The sequence below is a fragment of the Alligator mississippiensis genome, chromosome 3 (assembly GCF_030867095.1).
Source record: "Alligator mississippiensis isolate rAllMis1 chromosome 3, rAllMis1, whole genome shotgun sequence".
Taxonomy (NCBI): domain Eukaryota; kingdom Metazoa; phylum Chordata; order Crocodylia; family Alligatoridae; genus Alligator; species Alligator mississippiensis.
In genome coordinates, this window is record NC_081826.1 from 192648291 (window position 1) to 192671587 (window position 23297).

The 23297-nt window shown below is 42.1% G+C and overlaps 1 protein-coding gene across 2 annotated transcripts in view; it reads right to left on the reverse strand.

The window, feature by feature from the left end:
• The window catches only part of KANK1 (KN motif and ankyrin repeat domains 1), a 194162-nt gene that overhangs the window by 60793 nt on the left and 110072 nt on the right, over positions 1-23297 (reverse strand). For both annotated transcript variants that reach the window (XM_019478103.2, XM_019478104.2), the window contains one exon: positions 10866-10985. In XM_019478103.2, coding sequence (XP_019333648.1) covers positions 10866-10902 — 37 coding nt within the window. In that variant the 5' untranslated portion in view covers positions 10903-10985. The remainder of the gene's footprint in view (positions 1-10865; positions 10986-23297) is intronic.

Genomic DNA, 23297 nt, shown 5'->3' on the forward strand with positions numbered 1-23297 from the left:
ACAAACGCCCCTCAGTGACACTGACTAGTCCAGACTCCCTCAGCCTATTTTGTAGCTAGAGCACAATCTACTTCAAATTATTGGTTAATTTGATCCTTCTTGTAATCTAATCAAACCTTCAAAACCAAACTTTATTAAAAACAGCTTCTACCCTTTATTTCTATTGCTTTCAAGTATGTACTGAGAGCTAATCCAATCACTGGCTGCAAAAGGTTCCTATTCATTTAATGACAGCAGGCAAAAATACATAAGAAGGAAAAAGAAACTTAAGGAAAATCCATATTAAAATGTTTATTCTGTATAAGGACACCCAACCCAGCACCTGGAGTGCTGTACAGTGTCATTACCCAATGATTGTGTGTGTGCTTCAGCACTGCAGAATTATTTCCCGCCACATGGAGCTTTTTTTGCATGGTGCAATTCTTAGCTGCAGAGAGAAAAATCCCGGTGCAAAGGAGTTCCCGCCACTCGCATGCAAATTTGTGTCCCATTATTTGCTGTTTCTAAATTATTCCCACGTGGCAGCTAGCGATTGGCTTGCTAGCCGTATAAGAGGCTTGAGCAGTTTCCGCCCAAGTCGGAGATCTCCAAGAATCTCAGGAGGATCCTGAGAACCCCTATTCCGAGAATTCCGGGAGAAATCCGAGAGAATTCCAGTAAGGAGTCCATGATTATCTCATGGATTTCTACGTATATCTCGGACCGAATGATGGTTTGATCAGCCATCAAGAATCTCTCCCCGTCACTGGACGATCCTTGATGTACCCCTGCCCTGCACGCTCATTGAGAGTCACAGCTCGGACTCTTGTATTGGTTCAGAGAGCTCTCATTGTGTTTGTTTTGCGGAGCCTAGCAAACTCCGTGCATGTGTCTTCGGTGGAGCCTAGCAAACTCCACTTGTGTTTGTCTGTAACTGCAACTCAAGCAAGTTTTCGTGCCTGCACCGCGACCATCTACAGTGTAAGTAAAATAATCTTTAATCAGCCTCCACGCGTCAGTGCCTAATTCTAGTCTGCCATGCCAAGTTCCCCGGCCCACGTGCCCGGGCTACTGGCCACAGCCCCTTGGCCCCGACATACAGTAATGCAATAAAGCATAAAATGAAGTAGAAGCTGCTCTCATAAACCCAAGTAAATAAAATAGAGGAGTCCAGCAAAGAATAAAGGACTGCATAAGAGTGTCTACTTATGGTGTAAAGCGTAATTACAAAGAGAAACACTGAGAGGACATAAAATGTTCTTAGGAGAGAGAGTCCTCCCTGCTACTCTAAATCCTAATTTTGGAATACCTAAATAAAACCTGGTGACATCCAAATCTATACGAGTATCTTCCTGTGACCTTGCTCAGAAAGAAGTCCAGTACAGGGAGCTAATGGTACTAACAGTATTTTAGTACAACAGGAAAACTAAGAGTCTATGCAGTCAAATGAGCATTCAAATTTGACCTATATTTGCATTCCAAGCATGATGTATTGTGCAAACTGCAATGTATATCACAAATTAGTTCAGCTATATCTTTCAATAAAGTGGCAGGTTATGAATTTGAATGAAATAAAAAGGAAAGATGTACAGTGAGGGTAGTCATAAGCAAATGTTACACCCCCCTGAAGTCCTGAGGTAGGCAAAAATGGAGATCCTGTTGGGAGCCTGAACTCTGCAATACTATGGAACTGCAATTCCAGGAGAAGGAATACAAAAGATACAGCAGTAATACTGAAGCATGTAGCATCAGACCTGCTGCCAGCCCTACCCAGCTATCCAAACCATATCTGGTAGTTTAAGGGAGGTCCCCTAACCCAATGTTAGGGTTGGCAAACTACACAAAAGGGGGCAGAGTGAGTAAATTACTATGACAGCCCAAAGGAAAAAAATACAATAAAATAAAAACACATTTCTCTGTTAAACAATTTCTGTTTCAAAATTATTCCTTGGAACAAGACTACTATGCTCAGCCACTGGATGCTGAGTGCAATTACCATGCCTAATTAAATTACTTTCATTGAGTCTATGCTTGTAGAGACACAAATTGAGTCTATGCTCATGATAGCCCCACAAATAACTCCCAACTGCTCTAATACTATAGGAAAAGAGCCAGGAATACTATCAAACAGTGACAGAGAAATACCTGTAAGCTTTGTGGATGGGCAGTGGAAGATCTGCTGACTCTCTCTGCATTCACCACTGTTTTGGGATATGCTCTTGTAACTGGTTGTATTTGTCAGGTCTCTGGAACAGTTAAGTGCTCCCTCCAAACCGCATCTGCTAATGTGCCTCAGGTGCTCAAGATCATTTAACTCCTTCGCTTAGATGAGTATCTCCGACATGTTACCATACCGCCAAGATCTGCCTCCAGACCACTGACAGTTTGAAGCCACTACACTGATGTTAGTGGAGCTGTTATGGATTTACAATATTCTGGGTAGGGTTAGAATTTGGCCAACTGTGTGATGCCAAAGCGAAAATCCTATCGTTTCCATATGGCTTCGCCTGTATGGAGAACTGTGAGCCTGCATGTCTCCAATCACCATGACTGCTGTAGCAGGGAATACACAGAGGGAGGTGGTCATGGAGATGCCTTGATCCCAAAACCTCTCATGTCTTAAAAAGGTAAAGGACAGCAGCTTTAACTCCATACAGTATTAAAGAAGGAGCCATTTCATCCCGGTAAAAGGGCAGTTCACACAAAGTCCAAGCTTCAGTCTCTACGTAGAGCCATTCCCAGGCAAAATGAATGTAGGAGGATACACTAGAAATGAGGAAGGCCTCACCTGCACCCATGAGGAAGAGGAGCAGTCTTGCCACTAGCCAAAAATGGAAACAGTTCCCATCCAGCATGAATATTTAGGTGTCCAGAAGCAGCAGGGAATCAAGTGGGGTACAGATACAACCTCTTTGGATTAGTTTTGTGAAGTACAGACAACAGAGCTATTAGCCCTGACAGTTACTTGCAGTGCTTTGTCCTTCCTGTTAGCATCACCACCTTATCTGGCTTGATCAGATGCCAGCTGTTTTTCTTTCTGGTTCCAATTTCTTCCCAACAGGAGGATATCTTGAACAGACCCATACCCAAGGAAACAGCCGAGTCCCATGAGCAGTCAGGGGCATTGTACTCCACTGCTTAACTCCAGCTTCTCCAGTAGTTTTACAGACAAAAACACCAGTCAGGAGCAGAAGCAGGTAGGCACACAAGGACTGAATGTTAAGACCCCAGTTCCTAGGCAAGAGCCCATTAGGATCTAAGGAAGAGGCATCAGCGAAGTCTGGCTAATGCAACACTGTCTGCTCCAGTAATATACTAGTCTTGTTGTCCTTTAGGCGACATACATCAATTATTTGATGCCTAATATATGAGAAGGAATTCATACCACCAGGCAGACTGATAATTGGCCACTAAAACACATGCCTATTTAGAAAAGAGTCAGATGTCTGACTGCAAGGCAGATGTGGAATCATTTTGTCAAAGGGACAATCATTTTGTCAGGTTTGCAGGCATTCTGGTACCTGTTGTAATGACACTGCCTGAACTACTGAAACTGCCCGAGGTGCACACTTCCTCCACCCCATGATTTCCAGGGCTCCACCTTAGTTTGTTTTAAAATGCTGGGCATCACCAAAGTGACTCACCATATCTCTGTGGGTGAGGCACTGGCCAGGTTCTTGAAAGTGCTGCTTTTTACTCCCCACTCACGAAGCACAGACAAGGATAAAGCAACTCTACACTGCTCTCCCACCCAGAGACAAAAGTGTCACATCAACAGCTAAAAAAAACAGCAAGCATACATAGTGCCCCTTCTTTCACTGCACTTATAATAGGATCTAGGCCTAGACCTATCCTACTGCGATTGCTATAGGAGAGGAAATCCACAGCTAAATATTTCTGAGTCACTCACTGTCCCCAATGAACCAGCACTAGCTGGTTGACTGGTTTGACAAAACACACGAACTCACCTGAACCCAATTAATTGTGTATCAGCTGAATTATGCAACTACTTAGGGAGTCGAGCTCAGTACGCTCCACCTCAGGCAGTGGCATTTTAATTACATTTTGAATGATCCTATTCCTTCCTGGGACCATCTCTAGCCACTTTTCATCTACTTGTGGTTAGGTGTCCATGATATTCTGGTCGGTGAAACATGGATCACGGGTTTCAGCTTTATTACATGAGCCAAATACCTTGACCTGTTTGTTAAGTGCTTTGGCACCCTCTTTTGAGGATCATAAGCTTTACATTAAAGCTTAAACTCAAAATAGCCATGACAAATGTTGTTATCTATAGCCTAATTAGAAGGCAGTCACTTTTCTTTAAAAAGACAGAAAGTCGCCAAATAAAAGACCCTATAAAAATACTAAAAGTTCTAGTATATATCCTAGTTTCTCTTGCTGGCCTATTTGCAAGTGTTCATGGGAAAGCTGGCAAACCTCCCCCCAATCCTGAAGCACAACTTATTTCAGCAGAGTTGAACACGCATCTTCTCATTTGCCCATTTTATGTTAGTAGTCTCATGCAGGATCAGGTCTCCCAAACTCTTGACCTACCAAAATCAAATGGAAGTTGATTTATATCAGACTGAACTTTCTGCCAAAAAGTGACAGGCAGTTTTTACTGCACCCTCCTACCAGAGAACTTTGCCAGACATATTCAAGAGCTAGCTAACTGACCATGGGAAACTGGATAGCAGCCTTCTGTACTTAAAGAAAGCCATAAAAAAGTGAGGAGAATCAGACTAGACTGTTAATTTGAAGTCTATACTCTAGATAAAAAGTAGAGTTGTTCAAATGAAGCAGAATCCAAATCCTTTTAAAGGTTATGCATCCATATCAAAGGGGCATGGAATACTGCAAGCTTTTATGTACAGAGAAATTTTATTAAGAACTTGCGGACATTTTTTAAATCCCACTAAATGTACAAGATTCTCTGCAAAATCTGTGCTCCCATAGCTTTCAGCTTACTTGTATTTGGAGAGCACCACCCTCTAATTAATTATGGCGCCCACACACTATCCCGAAACAGTACTGTACACAGCACCTGAGTGCCAGAAAGCTGGAAGCCAGATGAGACGTAGAAAATGAGAGCATAAGTGAAAGAAAGGAAGGAAAGAAAACAAGAAAAGAAAGAAAGAATTGTTCTAACCAGGGGCTTGGGAAACGGGTTGAAATGTACTCTACCACAGACTTTGAATGTCCTTCCTGTCACTCCGTGTGCCTCGTTAAAAAGGAATTATGGCACTTTTCTATTCCACAGGAATTTTGGGTGGATAGACATAGTAAAGACTTTGAGGTGCTAAGATAATGTGGGGTCATAAGTATATACACAACGGCACCAGTCTTGGAAGTAAAACAGAAGACTGACAAATTTGGAAGAATCCCCATTTTTTTCAGTTTAGAGGAAAAACATTTTTCAAAAAGAATTGTTACAGGAAAAAATCTGCAGGAAAAAAAAAATCACAGAACCTTGAAAGAAACAAAATCCCACACAAATAGCATTTAAGAAAAAAAATTGAACCTGAGTGACAGCAGTATTTTACTGACTCCTGCAGCCTTCTCAAGGGGATGCTATTATAATTGTTAACAGTTCCATTCAAATTGTGTGCAGGAAAGATTCCCTTCATCCCACTGACCTTCCTAAATCCAAGCGCGTGACACAATCCTTCAAGGATTTGGTGTTCTTCCTCGCCAACCGCTGGGGTTAGGTTCCTGAAATTTCCTGTGGTTGGCAAAACAGTGGTTGACAAAAAAAAGGCTTATGGGAAAAATGGCAGGTGGTGGGTTGATGCAAGACCACAGAAAACTGTGGTTACTCAAACCTTATACCGTGGTAGCCAAAATGGTTTATAGAATATTAAGCTTGGATACTCAAAACCATGGTTGGTGAGGAAAATCTGTACACAGCTGAAACAATTTAAATCAAATAGATTAGAAAGTAGCCAAGGGGATCAAGACTTTAGCATTCAAAAAACCTAGGGAGGAGAGGAAGAAGAGGCACAGAAGAACAGGCAAATGGGAATACCTGGAAGCAGGCACTTTTACAGCAAGTCTCAGTCTGGACACGGTTGTGATCTGCTTACAGATTAACAGCAGAAACATTAAAATCAATGTAACTGCAAACACTGTGTGGGCCTTACTATGTAGGCTCTGTGCCCATTAAGGCTGATATGTACACCAACCAACATTTGGTATAGACCCAACCTGAGTATAGTGAAGGCTACAACTAACCTTAGGAATGAATTATTTCAACTCCACCTCAGCCTTTAGCTTGAATTTTTTTTGTGGAGACATTGCTTAGCTTACTGGCTCTGAAACAAAGCCAGAACTTGCAAGCAGCTTCTCACTGACACATGACATTCCTACGTGCCTGCTGCAACTGCCTGGATAAGTGCATTATGCACTCTGTGCTTCCTCTGCACTTCCTGAACTCATTGAATTTGGAGACCTGCTCAGCAAGCACGAAAACCAAGACAAGATTCTCCAAAGCTGGGAGTAGCCCTTCACAAGATCCAAATCTCAGCAAAGAAATATAAAACATTTCTAACAAACAAGATAACAAAACTACTGACCTCGCTGCCAGCTTCAGCAACTTATCGTGCCTTCTGAACAGACTGCACATTCAAAACTACATTGTGCACAATTCTGGCGAGACACACACCAATAAAAGAAGCAAGTCCCTGCTAAAACCTGATTTCCTTAAACATCAGGAAACATCAGTTTCTAGTTTGCACCATGAAGAGCTGTAATTCAGTTCTAAGACTTCTGTGCTATGAAAAGCAAAGGGAAATAAAATAAATCTTGACTCAGGAATTCACCAAACTGAACTACTTACAAATAGCACTGAACTGCAAGTTAGGGTACTGTCCCAATTATTTATTAGCCTCATTTAAAAGCATACACCTTTTGTGAAATACAAAGACCATTACAATGTAGGAGCAACAGCTTCTCTACCTACCTTTCATGGTATAGTTGTTGTTTGCACACACTAATTTTCATTTTGGTTAAAATAAATTAATCTCCTTTCATGCATACTCTTCAAAAATAGGTCTCAAAACTATGCGTACACACATGTTAAACAGTGTGAACCTTTCCTACAAACCAGTTCTAAACTGGAATGCTCCCTCCTGATTTTTTCTAAAGCTGCACATAATCAATCTCTCAAATTAGGCTCAAATATTCAGAAAACTAACAAAAGGGGACAACAGACAGTCATTTAGTAATCTAAGTACTCACGTTATTTAAATAACAATCAAAGCAAAGCACTGTTCTGTCAGTCAACTAGCAGCTGAAGGCAGTTGAGCTTGTCAATGCAGGCAGATTATTCACGTAGCACAAATCCAGCACTGAAGCCAGAGAAAGTCTATCTAGTTTTCTTCCCCATTGACAACTGATCCAGAGGTTACTGCATGCAGTGAGCCACCACCTCTTTCAGCTCTGCAAGCACCATACAATTAAGAAACTTGCTCCGATACCTCAATGCCCAAATCAGCTCCTGCTCATCTGAAGGCAGCCTTCCTCCCTTAACGTAGCAGGATCAGAGAGTATAAGAGCCTGGAGCCCAACACTTAACCCATTATGAAACACCCAGTGTTCAGAGATGCATGCATCACATCACTAAGTGTCACATGTTAGTATTGTGGCTTTAAGGGTTATTAAAACAGACAAGTCCTGACAGTCCCCAAGAAAAAAAAAAAAAAGCAAAGTCTAACTTTGGACACTTTGGCTAGGTACAGACATTCAAAAAGCCCAAGGCAGAATTTCACTAAGTTACGTGGTTTTCTATAAGCAGCATAGTTTAGATAGGTAGTGAACAGAGCATACATTTGCCCGGGGGGGCACGCACAGGAATGGGGGAGGTGGAAAGGAGTGGCAAATTTTAGGCTGGTTTCCACCATTTTACAATGAGTTTGTGTGCCAAACTTCTGTTTTGTTACGGGTAAAGACTGGTTTCTGATCACTTATACTAGTAAAAAGTGTAATGCCTGCACCTGGCCTCTGTGAATAAAGGAGCAATTTCTACTCCATATTGAAGCCAATTTACATAACAAAGCTCAGGATTCTTGGACAAACATTGCCCTAGTGAAAATACATTGAATCTTATAGGTTGATGTCTTAGTTGTCAAAATCTCTACTGCTAGATAATTTTACAGTAAGAAAAAGTGAGCAAGCTAATTAGCTACAGTCAGTTTTAAACAGACTGGACAGTTCTACATGGCTTGAATCAAAAGTGCATGTTTATTAACATATAGGGCCGGGGCGCTAACCTTGAATACTTGCGTCCAATTCAGAATGTAAAAAGTTTTTTTTTAAACAAACAAACAACCGCCCCTACTGTTTTCTGAATTAAAATACAATAGCTTTACATAGCCTTCACATATTGTGTAATAAGAAATCAAGGGTCGCTGACTTGACTTAAAGAATACAAAAACAAACAAACAAACAAACCAAACAAACACTAATTTTTTTTTATACTAAAATCTCAAATATTTTAAGGCTTAAATATATCAGTTATAATCCATTTTCAGAAATGTCTAGTAACTGCATGTTGTCTACCTGGATTGTACCCGTCTTTTAGAATCACAACACAGGTACTACAGAGACAAGAAAATTTATGACAACTAGTTGCATTCCTTTCATCTATTTTTTCAGGAAGAAGGTCCTTCCAGAACTTTGCATTGATTAAAAGTTCTAGAGCAAAAAGGAAGTAACTCAGGATTTCATATTATTGCTATAGCAAAAGTATTAAGTCATGGCACTGAATTGACACACACTGTGTGGCACATATTACCTAGTAGACAACTTCTCAACAAAGGGGCATGATCCAGTAAGTCATAAGTATTAAATTTAAAATGCTGGATTTTCACTTTATACTCATGAAGAAAAAGTAAATTAATGTTCATATAAAATTTTCCCTCCAGTGATATTCGATACCACCCCAGACTCTCTTTACAAATCTATGCCCCAGGCATACATACGTTAGGAAGACACAGTGCACTGTTGCCAAAAGAAGCATGCACAAGTTTTTCTTGCACCTCAAATACTCCAGATAGTGTCCTGTTGAAGTGCTCGCTATACTGTGCTAAAGTTGTTTGTAGAATGTGCAAGAGCAAAAAAAAATATTGACACAGGAGAGAGAGGAATGGGGCTGCAGTGCTTGTAGCAATTGCTGTACGATCTCTAGCTTCTTCCGATCTATCAAACTTTATCGGTAATCCTTGAACACCCTTTGGACTCAATTTACAAAGAGAATCCAGACCCGAAGAAATAAAATGCCAAGATCTTCCTAGCCCAAAGAAAAGGAGGAAAAATTAATAAATTTACACATGTTCCCACTGCTGGTTTTAAAATTACTTCTTTGGCCCTGGTAAAAACCAAAGCAAGAGCTAGTCAGACGCTTGGATGTTTAGCAACTGGGCTACAGCTCATCAGCAGGGATCTGGATTTTCCATTTGCCACAGAAAAACATGGATTTTCTCTTTTAAAGGAGAAAAATGTGAGAAACTGAGTTTCCCCTTGCAGGCTGGCAAGGTTCCAGCCTGCAAGAGGCTGCTTGGTGCTGGGGGCAGAGGGACACAGGAGGCACCACATCCATGAATGCACGTAGCCAACAATGCAGCCAGGCAGCAGTGGAGAGCGGGTCCTAACTGGGAGAACAGGATGGGGCCATGGGTGGCTTGTCCCAGGGGCTGGCTCCCTGCCACTGCCCCACTGCATGCACAGACAAGGAGTGTGTGGAGGATGCAAGCTGCCTGCTGTGGGGCTGGGGGCTCCTTGCTCTGCTGCCCTCACCTCTGCAGCCCAATTGGCAGGACCTGACACAGGAGGGCGGAGCAGGGGAGGTGTCCCACTAGCTCACAGAGACCCCTGCGGCAAGGGCAGGGAGCCCCAGGCTCTGCAGTGGGCAGCTTGCATCCTTCCCCCTGCCAGGGGCTCTGCTCTGACCATGCCACCTGCTGGGAGGTTGAGGGATAGGGAAAAGGAGGGCTGTGCTCTGATCTGGCCATGGCTGCGGCCAGCATCTGCAGAGCTGGGAGCAGGCAACATGAAGCCGCCATGTTTTGTAGCCCTAGCAGATGGGGGCCCTCTCCAGCAGGGCTGCAGGTCGGGAGTGAGGGACACCAGAAAGGCTGGGGCAGGAGCTGTGACTTGGGAGTGAGGGGCAACAGCATGAGCAAGGCACCAGCATAAAAATCAGGGCAGCTCAGCACCATGAAGCCCCAGGGGGCACAGCTGCAGGTGGACCCACGTCCTGGTAAGCACAGGGGGAGCTCTGATTTTCCATGATTTAAAAAAAAAAAAAATCAAACCCCAAAATAGATCAGTATTTAGAATTTATTAAGCTTTCAAATTGCTTTGAAATTGTAAATATATCACTAAAACATCGTATTCAACTGATACTTACCTGTATAGTGGCATTTCATTTTAATTGTGGAAAAATGCAGGTTTGGGGGGTTTTGATCAGAGAAATTGGGATTTTTAAACAAAGAAAACCAGGATCCCTGTTCATTAGGCCTGTTAATGTTCCTCTATATCCATTTGTCTTTCTATAATGAAACTAAGAGCCAGATTCCAGTATGGTGTAAATCTGCCAATTCATTTACTGCTGTGCACCTTGGCAAATTTTTACTGGATTAAGAACCCCACCCTAAGGACAATAGTTTAATGTTTTCAAATTACAAGAGTAATCTGGAAAACACCTCAGGACAGGAAACAAAAATAACTGGGGAGGACCCCACACAAACATTAGTCTAGTAGGAAATTAGTCTGGAATGTTTGCTTAGAGTTATTTGCATTTTGCTTTCTGACATTGCTTTTGGACAAATTTACAGAAACAGGATTAAAAAGAAACTGGAAAGGGGAAAGTATCAAAGGTTAGTTACCTGAGTTATTTCCATTAATATTCGCTGTGTAGGCCATGTCTGCTCACTGACAAGTCCAGAAATATGACCGTATTAGGAGTCATGCAAATTTCATGCATCAAGTCCAACCAGACATGCAACCTGAAACAAGAGAAAGGCAATTAAAATTTTAAACTATTCAACTGCTTCATTTTCCGTACATAAACAAATGATGTTTCTGAGCTTTCAGAGCTTGCCTTCACTGCAAAGTTGTAATTTAACTTGAGTGTTTCCTATAATAGGAGCCCTGCCTGCACCTAAGACCCTAGGGACATGGTGATGCTTAAATCACAATGGGTGACCCAGTGGTATATGCTAAAGAAATCACTGGTACAAGCACTCAGGCTATTTATAGAACCATTTTGAAGTGTGAATACAGGGGTTTAAATACAATTTTAACCATTTGGAACTCTTCATTACTCTTAAGGGCATATTGGCAAGAAACACTTCCATGACAGCCTTCATACTAGCATACCCCCATTACTACAAATACACATATGCTAGACCAGTGCGAAAATTGCTAAAAATCTCTCAGGGTAACTATGGCCTCAAGTTGGGTGGTATAATGTCTTCAAGAATCCTACTAGCATAGGAGGGCGGGGAAAGTAGAAGTATGTGGGTGGCACAAAAAAGGTCAACAACACAGCCACTGTCCTCCCTTACGTTTCAAGCAGCACAGTATCTTAGGGTATTTGTACACGTGCTCAGGGAGGCATGTGCTCTAATTAGCAAGCCGCATTAAGTAAAAGCACCTGAGCATCACCTATATCAGCGTTCCCCCACTGAAAAATGGTGGCAAGGTGTTTTTAACAAAACCTCATCAAATGAGCTTCAGTTTAAAGCGCCCTGCTGCCATTCTTCAGCACGGGGATGCTGATGCACATGATCTGGGAGGCTGCTGGAGCACGTTAATTTCTGTACTCCAGCACACTTGATGAATTGAGTCTGCTCTGACACGCCATAATTACCAGTAAAAAATTCTCAGAAAACAGCGCACTGAAGCAGCCTTGCTGCATGTCAAAGAGCTTTCATAGGCTAAGTGTGTAAGAAAAGGAAAGAGGAGAAAGATTACGTCAAGATCTACAGTTACCCCTGAATGCCAGGGTCATCTTTAACCCCTTAAGAAGGTGAGCCTGGGGAAGTGAACTGCCATTTATTTTCCCCTCTAACAGAGAATAAGCCAAGACAAAGGGATCTATAACAGGATATCTGAGACCCATAGAGGGGGCTAGCAGAGCAGGCATATGCATCAGAAACCCCAGCAATGGGGAGCTGAGCTGAGCTTGAAGAACTGAGAAGCATATGCATAATTGTACTCAATGTCTACCTAGAGCAAAATCCGATTGTCTTCTTCACACCTTCCCCCTCCAGTCCCAATAAGACTCCTGCTGGCAGTTCCCCTATAAACTATTTAGTTATCTGAGTAAAGCTTAACCACACTAATTAGAATGAGAAAAATCAGACAATCAGAGGTTTTAGAAACTGTTAAACACAATCAGTCATTTCGCACTTGCTTACATTAAGTAAAAGATGCATTTTTTTTGTTAGAAAACTGTCCCTTGCATAAAAATATACAGCCTTACCAAAATAATTTTTCTACCTTTTTTTGTATACCTATAATTAGAAGGAAATGGATTAATTTTTAGTACAATCTAGCCACCCCTTTTCTGAGAAATTTGGAAGTTCTGGTACAAGTTTCCCACCCCCTCCCTCCCCCGTCAAAGAAAAAAGGAAAAACAACAAAAACCAGACACCACCATATTTGGGATTTGCCAGCTTGGAAGGAATTCTGGGCTACCGTAGGGGTTTTCAACCTTTTTGGATAAGTGTACCTGCGGTGGCCAGACATGGAGCAGTGTACCCCCAGAGGCCGCAGGCGGTGAGGGGGTGGCGCGCAGCTGGACATGGAACAGCAATAGCCGCCACGTGCAAGCTTCCCCCACCTGCCACATCCGGCTGGGTGGACAGTGCCTGCATGGGATGGTGCGTGGTGGCGCTCTATCTCTGCCTGCCTGCCCGCACGTACCCCCTATGGCCTTCTCATGTACCCCTGGGGGTATGCATACCACCTGCTGACAATGCCTGGGCTATAGTAACTCTACAACAAGCATGTCAGTAACAAAGGCAATATATGGCCCAAATGAACAATAGGTTATGATCATAAAATAATGATGAAAGCATCCAAAATAATGTGTGAAGAAAATATGCATAGCTTCTTAGGTCCCAAATGTGGCCTGTCATACAGATATGTTCCAGATGTAACAGGATATAGCATTTTTTAAATAATGAAGTTCAGAAAATAAACAAAAATATATCTAGCTCGTTGAATTTGAAGTTAGAGGCAATGTTTAAAATCTGAGTCTAATTTAAAAGACTAATCACTTTCTTCCAGAAAGACAGCAATATTCAGTTTTCATACAGGATTAATCTATATTTAACATACCCAGGACAGTATCATGACAGAATGTGGTAATAGCCATGAACAGACATTCATTTCTACTGGTAGGAATTTATGAGAATTTTTTGCTGGTAGAAATCTTTCTGGGAGAGGGAGCATACAGGTGTTCAGCCTGCAGCCACCCCTATTTCCCCTATTCCCTGTGCCTTCACCAAACCAGGACCCTGTCTGGAGAACAGGAGAGTGTGCATGTTGTGGGGAGGGAAGCCAAAAAGTAGCTGCTCCTCCACTCTGCTCCCAAAGGAGCAGTAGGCAACCCCTGCCCTCCCCCTCCCCACCTGCTCCCCAGACCAGATATCCTGGTCTAAGGAGCAAGGAACAGCTGTTCCTCTACTTAGCTCCTGGTGCCCAGGAGCCAAGCAGATCAAGTAGCATGGCAGCCCCCCTGCCCATTCTGAGGACTTCAGTTAATGAAGCAGGTATGGGGCTTTGCCTCACTGCTCCAGTCCTCTAGCCTCGTTTTGATACACAATTTGCAGTGATTTCAACATATCTAGTTGGACCCATGTATACCATTTTTGGACATCTTTCTGCACATTAACTAAAATCCTTAACATTTTCTCCCTCACCACTCCCTTCCCCACTCTTTTCCAATGTACATACAGTGATGATTGTACTGGTTCAACTTCTATGTTCAAACCAGGACTAGAAAGAAAAAGGCATCACTACAGCCATTTGGTGCCGGAACTGGTGGAGAGGGGGAAGGGAGAAGGCATTAACCATTCTGCTGTAAGAAATAGTTAAAAAACTGACTTCTAACTTCTTTTAAATGAAACACACTGGTAGTTGACATCTTTACAGCTAAATGCCAATTCTAAAATGCAAAAAGCTAATCTGGCTTGACATGGACACATGCTATATATAAAACAATTCTAAAGTCTATCTCGTTTTCATGTTCATACTCAATCACACAGTATCTCAGTCAGATGCAGCTGAATCCATGCTTAATGGTGTTCAGCAGGTAGTAGTTTCAAGAACTGTGGCAGGACAGGTTTTGACCATTCCTGGAGTGGTACTGTACACAGATTACTTGGAAGTACAGGCCAGAATAAACTACACTTGGCAGATCTTCAGCTGCATTACTGTCAATACAGAGAAACTTTCCTAGAATGGATGAGGAGAAGAATTCAACTGAAACATGCAGCTCTGGAAAAAGAGGAAAGCCCAGCCTGATGTAATATAATACACCCTCCAATACTAAGAGCAAACAAAAAAATATTAGACAAGCAGCACCTTATATTTTTTATTTCCGACCCTTCATCTTACTGCCCTTACTAGACCCATGTTTATACATGTTTATCCCATGCCTGCCTGTAAGTACCATGATTTAAAGACTTGAGGGCAAATGCAATACAAGCAGGGACTAGCTATATAAAGAGCTGTTGCTCCGTGAAGCAGTTTCTGAAGCATTTTAAATTAGATATTTATAATCTCCTTTGCTTTGAAGTTAAAGGCCAGGAACCTAAAGCAAAAGATTCATAAGCCTCAGCATACCTATTGCTGCCACCAGAACCAGCTGCTTTATACTGTTTGCATAAGAGGGGTCCTTTCCATCAAATTGTGCAAGAATTATACTAAAACCTGTGCTGGTCAAAAAAGAAATGGGGGCGGTGGGGGGGACGCTCTGCACTGCATTGCCTCCTCCTGTCAGGTCTTTTACACAAACACTGATTCATCAAAATTACTCAGGGACTTACATTAGCCGTAGCGTAATGCATACACTTTGCATAGAAGCAGCTGTGGAGGATGAGGTGGTTCTGGAATGTTTTAATGTAACATGTTCTGTGTTTACCCAATAGTTGCAAGGAACATTTTACCATACAACTATTTCAGCTTAGTTTAAATAGTAGGCCTTGGGGGGAAAATTAGCACAACAGCTTCTCATGGGCTAAAGAAAAAAAAGGAGGGAAAAAGAGAAGGCTCACAGCTTTAAGGTTTAACGGACAATAGATGATCTATTAAGAGGGAAGAATCCCATTAGTTTGCTTGCAGCCAACTTACACAGATCCTTTTGCCAATGCTGAGAATCAAGAGATCAAAAGAGCATAAAGCAGTTCAGCTTTGTCTACCCAGAGGTGACAGCAGTTTGGGAGTTTTTATGGAAAAGCCCGACACAGAAACACATGCTCAGAAGCCTGAGGCAGGCAGCCTTTCTAGCTCAAAATGACAGAGCTTGAGGGTGGCCGTGTCAGATATAGCCTGCTTGTAGAGCCCTATGATCCAGTCTGTGAGTCTTGGAGTGATCTCACGCGCCAGGTGCAGCACGCACTAGCCCAGCCCCACACACTGCCCTGGACCACCAGCTCCATGCCCTGTGTGTACTGTGCCCACTTGCTCCAGCCCCATGTGCCACATGGAGCACATGCCAGACAAGCTCCACATACTACATACAACACATGGGGCTGATCTGAGGCAGGAGCTGCATGCAGCACCCACATTGGACTGGCCCTGTGCACTGGATCTAGCGCAAGGGGCCAGAGGAGTTTGATACCTCTGCTTTAGGGTAAAATAGAGGTGTATGGTGCATTTTCCAATTTTAAACACGTTTTCCTCTTAGTTTTGCTCTTACTGATAGGATTAAAAGGTCATTGCACTAGCCATTGGTCCCTGGCTTTAAAAAAAAAAAACCTATGCATACCTCAACTCAACTAGTTATATTGACATAAGCATGGCCAATGCATGGGATACTGCAGTCAAGGCCTGGTCTAAAAAGTTATGAGATTCTACCCTGAAGAATGTGAATATGCATGGACCAAATACCCCACAGAGAAACCAGATAAGGGGATCAGTCTCTTGTCATGTGGCCATGACAGAGAACTATGCTATGTCTAAAGCAATGTTGAAACAGGCCTAAGATAGTTAGACATGTATCTAAACAGGATGAGTTATTTCATACTGTTATATACTGGGCCTAGTACTTGTTACCAAGGCATTTCTATTACAGGTCAATACCTCTGAAATATATGCAAGAACCCTAGCTTCAAGTAATCTACATCTTAAATTGTGCAAACATTACCCATTTCCTTTTAATACAGTAGTTAGCAGAATCTCATTGTACGATACTTTAAATATATACAGTTTGGTTTGCCTGGGAAGGCACTGTGGAACAGATAAACTACACTCCTCCAGCAGCACAACTGGTGCAGGGTGGGAACAGGCAGTGGCGTCTTTTCTTCCTGCTCCACAGGGTATGTTGCTCCAGGGAAGGCAGTTACATAATTCCCAACTTTGGTGACCTATTTCAAGTCATCAACTAATCATGCCAGTTGCAACTGAAAAGGGAGGGATGGGGACTGAAGCCACTAGTAGCCAAAGCATGAGCAGTCAGAATGAATCTCCCACTGACTGAAAGGACAGATGTGCAGACAATGGAAAGCCAGGGGGAGAAAGAGAGGAAGGAAAGCAAATAGTTAAAAAGTACTGGAGGGGAAAGAGAAAAGTCTGCCAGCATGTGGTGACCTTTGAGGGAGAAGAGAACAACACATGGCATTAAAAGCAATCTAACAAGCCCTACTAGCCACATGATTATAGCTATACACTGTCATAATAAATAGACCATTGGCCTGAATCCAGCCTACTATTCTTCAATAGTAGCCAATACTAGATATTTCAGAAGTGCAAGAAATTGAAAAAGGACAATTATGGAGTAATACGGCCACAGAGAAAACGTTTTCCTAAATTTAAATAGTTTGTGGTCTAGTGTTAAAAGCATTTGCCGCCTCTGCCATTTTTAATTCCTATGTTGTATTATGAAAATGTTTTTATTATCCACATCTAGTTCCACAGTTCACTTAAATAATGCTCAGTTCCTCAATATTGGAGGTAAAGATGGCATGCACATGAACTCCCCTGCTTCACACTGACAGGAAGATTTGGCATGGTGTCAGGCTATCACCAAGTTGCTTGTGGCCCAGCTAAACCCAAACTGCAGAAGAGGCAATGTATTCCCCTAATCTGCTCCACACAGGGATCCACTGTGACATATACCGCTTCACTCATATAGGTGAAGCTATGCCATTCCATAATTTCCAGTCTCCTATGAAAACCTAATGCATACTACCTTAAGGTACCTGCTGAGGGACTACAGAAATAATTACCCATCACTGTGGCATATTTCCCTGCTATACAAGCCCTACAGAAACACAGCTCTGGGTACAGGATTTGTAGGAAGAGGGAAGCAAATACAGCTTTGTTTCAAAAGCTGGAAATCCTTTCAATTTCTGCAGGTAAATTAAAGTGGCTCATAGCCATATCATATTGTCTCCTGAATGAAGCTGTACAAGCAGTCCTGGCAGGGTATACTGACAAGAAGCAGGATGCCAGTCTGATGTACTGCAGCCTCTACCATCTCAGAGTCAGCAAGACTAGGCAGTGTCAGGCAGTTCCATGGTAGAGCACATCCCACCTCCCTTTAAAACCCTCAAATTCAGAAAGAACCCCCCCCCCCAACCAAAAATAAAAATAAAGCCACCAGATAACCTGAATTCCAACTCTGAGATTCCTTGCCCTTGCACAGGAAAATACTATCTAGAACAACACCCTTTTCATTTGAAAACAGATTTACCAATTACATCCATGAGACTATTCACTATTAACCTTAAGGAAGAATTCCTACTTTATCTTACTATTTAAAAAAAATAAGCAACCTTCAATTAACAGCATTCAATATAAACAAACTAACTTCCTCTCCCCGCATCCAAACCCCTAATTTATGATCATGTTGAAAGTTTGCTCCATTTCTCAAGGCCACATACATATGGAGCTTAGAACTGGAGCTCACTGCACCATTTTCATGAACAGTAAATACTGACATTATCTGTCAGACAACCCATACAAGTTGAGCCTTTCTAAGTCTTCTCCAGGAGTCTGCATTCTTTCACCTCCCATTTCCTCTAAGGTGCATGATATTATAATTACATACTTAGATTATATTTTTACAGTTGTGTCTCATCCCCATGCTATTTTTTTTCCTAACTCTGTTTTGAATAGGTTCAAATGATCAAGTGGTAAAAAAAAGTACTAGCATCTGCTTTACAGAAGTTGCTTGGCTACTGATGGAGCTGCACTGGTGTAAAAAAAATGGTGAGAGTTTCAGAAAATTGCCAAGGCACACCCTTACTTACCATATGAAACACCTTCATTACAAACATCACCTGACTAAAACCAGGCCAGCTGCCAAGAAAAGCCCTATGAAAACAGAGCAATGCATGTCAAGTGTTTTTCACAGCATAGCTAAGTCACACTTAAGTAACCAGCTCTGGTACAAGAAGATAAAGATTTATTTTTCACTTGAGGGAAGTTATTCAGACTAGAGTCAAATCCTCCAAATCTCATCTGCACTACAAGCAGCTTTCCCAAAAGAAGGCTAAAGTTTAAAACAACCCCCAAATTGTTCAAACATTTATTTCCTTTCACACACATTAATCCTGTTAGATTTAGATTACAGGGTTATTACTTACAGTCAACAAGCAGGGAGAATGGTCTTCAGAGTGAAAATGTAGGCAAGTCTTTATATAGATTTCTCTTTAGTTTCCAGAATTCAAGGGCACCTATACACATGCCTGATGCTTGCTTGCTTGAAGTCAGAGCGTAAGGTGAAAATCACGTAAGGTGAAAATCGGCGACTATACAGGGGGTGGGAGTGCGGTGGGGCTTGAGTTTGCACCGTGCTTAGTGCTGTGCGGCCGGCGGCAGTGGCGCAGAGCAGGGTGGTGGTGGTGGGGATGGCTGCGTGCCGCCCGGCCACCACCACGCTGCCGCTGCCACCCGGTGGCTGGCCACACAGCTCCGGGCACAGCTCCATGGCAACAGCAGGAGGTTTTGGAAGCAGTGGCCATCACCACCATAATGGGCCTCCAGGTAAGCGGCAACACGGCGTGCAAACCCAAGCCCCGCCCTCCCTCCCACCCTGCGTATAGTTGAATTTTCACAAGTTAAATGCACGTAAGATGCGACACACCTGTATAGTCAACCTTTAAGAAGAGGAAAACTGATCTTGCAACTTCAAAGCAGAGTTGTAATTAAAAGTTTGAAAAGAAACCCAAATGAGAGTCAATTTGGTTCTAAAAAGAAAATGTTGTATATCAAGACAAGACATAAGAGGCACACAGTTGTGTGGAGCCAGTGCTACAGAAACCACAGGCCATGCAAAATTACTGCAGGAATTATGTCCCAGATAGGCAAGTAGTAGGTAGAAATCGGGTGAAATTAAATGCAGATGTTGCAGGTAGTCAGGCCCAAAAGAAAGGCAGCTTTGAATATTCCCAAGGAGTAATACATCATTGAGCTAAACTAAGGTTTGTAATTTTAAAAAGTCACACTACAGACTGCATTTACAACACTGAAGCAGCACAGACAGTAGCTTTGGAAATGGTCCAGGAACTTTAAGACTAAGGATTAATAAAATGAACATAGAAGAAATTGCTCATCTTGGTTTGAAAGAATACAATTTTTACATTAGAAATTAAAGTTGCAGCAACAAAAGAAAATATTTCCTCTATTTACAACAAATTCTCCCCTCCAATCCTTATTAATATCCTGTTGCTTAAGCCTCCAGCAACCTGGTCAAAGAATACCGCCTACTTAATTTCAATTTCACCAGTTCCGGTGCAAGTTACCTGCAGAAATAGGAAACATTTCTGAAGAAGGTTGCCATGTAATCACGTGCTGCATACAGATTGCGGGGCGGTGGGGGAAGGAAGCCAGAAACAATAGTGACTTGACTTGGAAAATGTAACCATCAAGAAATTTTAAGCTACTGATAATTTTACAGAAAAAAAAGTTGATGTTAATTAAGCTGTTTTCAGCCACTGTAACAAAGTTTGCATGCTGTGATGGAAGCTATCCAGCCCCAAAAGAATGAAAGGCTTCCAAAACAGCATACAAAAGAAAACTAGCCCTTTTAGGGATTTTGTATTTAGGTCAGTCAGCAGTGGCCTTGGCCTGCAAACGCTAAAGTCCTGGCACAGAGGCTGTTAATGTTCTGCATGCTTCTTTTTATGCAGCATGTAACGGACAACGATAGTCAGAGCTCTGAATTCCATGGGATAGGAAAAAGTACAGCAGCATTTTTACTTAGGTGATTAAACATTCAGTTACTTTAACATTTGTGCACTCGAAAGTGAAGATCTTAGTCAAATAGAATGCATTTGCTTCAAAGGTGGTTAAATTTAACGTATCAATAAATACAGCAAGTATGTCTGTAATAGTGTGCATGATTTATTAAAGCACCTTTGGCAAACAGAAGTTCACAGAAGTTTAAGGCTGGAAGGGACCTTGTGAGATCATTGGGTCCAGCCCCCCTGCTCTGGGCAGGAAAAACCACTGGAGTCAAATAACCCCAGCAAGGCGTGCGTCCAGTCTCCATTTGAAGATCTTCAGGGTAGGTGCCTGCACCATCCCCACTGGGAGCGTATTCCAGAGCCTGGTCACACGAGTCATGCGGAAGTGTTTCCTTATATCTAGTTTGAAACCTTCTTCAGGAGTTTGACAGTTGCTCCTGGTTTTGCCCTGGAGCGCTTTAGTGAATATTTGTTTGCCTAGCCCCTGATGCTCACCCCTGATACATTTGTAAGCTGCCACCAAGATGGCCCTTCACTAATAAGCAGGCAATGAGTTCCAATACCTCACCTAGCATGTGGACCTAGAGCTGACGAGTGACAAGGAGACAGCCTAAGTACAACTGAGCTACACCTGCATTTTCAATGCTCTCTTTAATGTTACTCAGTAAAGGAATTGCTAACTTTCCACAAGCTGAACAGCCTCAGCTGTGCACATCCCTTGTGACATCACAGTGCCTTGTTATAAGTTCAAATAGAACTTGCCCTAAGTCAGGTGGATTACAGGAAGATATGGTGCGCTTGGCTGCGTTTTGAAGAGTGGTATTCCTCTTGTGCCTGATTAAGGTGAAGATAGAGGGACTTGCTTCTAATGCCAGCTGCAGAATTTCTCTAATTCAAGTGATGGAGGCCACTCTTAGCCCATGATCTCCACCGATGTGCCTGAGAGACCAAAATATTACCAATGGTTAGAACACATTTTTTCAGGGTTCACATCCTCTTTCCCCGTCCTCTCAGTAGATGCAACTCTAAGAATTCTTTGGTACTGACAGATTTGGAGAAGCCTCAGATTCAGTGATGGCAAGGCAATATATTGTTTAACTATGTAGGGATTTTGCTGTGAAAAAAACTGCACATTTAAAGCTCAGTGCCAGGCTGCAGATCTTCTCATTCTATACTAGCCTAAAACCTTAATATCCCTCCTGTGCGACTGTGTGCATGCTGTAGCTTTCGTTTATACTTCTTCCCCACTAATATTACAGCAAATAGCAGCATGATGCTGACAGTCTTGACAGCATTCTACATGTCCCAGGAGTTTCATACAGGACCAACAGAGGGACAGATGCAGTCTTCACCTGCTGTGATTTGGAGACAAAGAGAAAAAAATGGTACAAATCCCTTTACAGCCCTTCAAGTTCTGCTACACAACTATACAGACATTCAACAACTGAGACGCACAGTGGATCAATGAACTATTTTCCCCCTGTGTCAAAGCTCTAGATTAGAATCCTGAGCTACAGTTACAGTCTCCTAATCCTTAGTGTGATATGTGTCTTGTTTTTAAAAATAATCTGCATCAGGAAATGAGGTGGACAGGTATAGGCACAGCCCAAGGAAGATTGATGATATTCAAAAGAAGTATTGTAGATAGTTATATTCTTTAAAAAAATTACAGTACTGATTTTTACAAGAAGCTTGAAATGCTCCAGTTTTCTAGGACACCTGAATTATAACAGTATTAGGTCTGCCTCATGAGGCTCAGTCACTGCTGGGAAATATTCTACTGCGTGGTATATGAAGCTGGCAGTTCCTAGCTCCCCTGGGCAGATGCACCAATATTGTGTTCATTATTTCCAATAACCTCGATTCCTTTATTTAAAACAGAATAGGTGGCAGAAAACAAACACATGGGTAGCTAGCTTCAACAGCTCTTGCAAATGCACAAGTGTTTAATCTTATGCATGGAAGTGGTGTCAGGGCCATGTATAGGATCAAGTTCTACAGCACTGGATTTTTCTTCAAAAAGGGGGGAGGGGGGGGAAAAAATCAAGTAATCAATTAAGCTCCAATAAACCAAGCTTTCATGAAAACTGTTTATAGGTCAAGGCTACAGCACTCTCCTGACATGAGCAAATACACTTTATCTAGACAGCTCTCTGTGTATCTTGCTGTACATTCCAAGCTATAATCAGACACCTATTCCCTAACTGAAGTTAAGATCTAAAGGTCACATACCAGTGCACTGAAATACTGGACCAAACACAATCCAGATAACTGATGCCAAACCCCTACATTTCAATAAATATCCACAATATAACCAATTTACTGATCTGTTTTGACTTTTTCCTCTTTATGTACAAGAACATTAATAAGGCAACAAAATAACAAAGTGCATCGGTGCTAATCATAATATGAACACTAAGGATGTAAACTTCCAGTAATTTGCATGCATCACTAAACGAATTCTGAAAAAAACAAAAACCTGCTGTGAGAGTTCTCCTTCATACTCGCTGAGCTTTAGTTAACCACAAAACAACAAAATCTGTAATAGGATCTACTGGTTTCTCTCTGATGGGCTACCTTCTAAGCAGGAAACTTTGTATCACGTAGAATACTAAAAATAAAATAGGATGTTATTAGTAACAGGATAGGATGGCTTCACTGTTCACTTACATGGCCTGCAGGACAAATGAAGCCATTACATAGATATTAAAGCACTCTCCTGACCTTATTGCCAATGCTTGTGCAGAAGACTACCTGGCTTGCAGTGTTATGCCATGAATTTCCTTGAAAAGCTAAGACATTTGCAAACTACATACAATTAAAATAAAATTATGGAGACCCAATCGATGGCAAGTCCCAGGTACCATCAATAAATGAACACAAAGGTACCAGCAG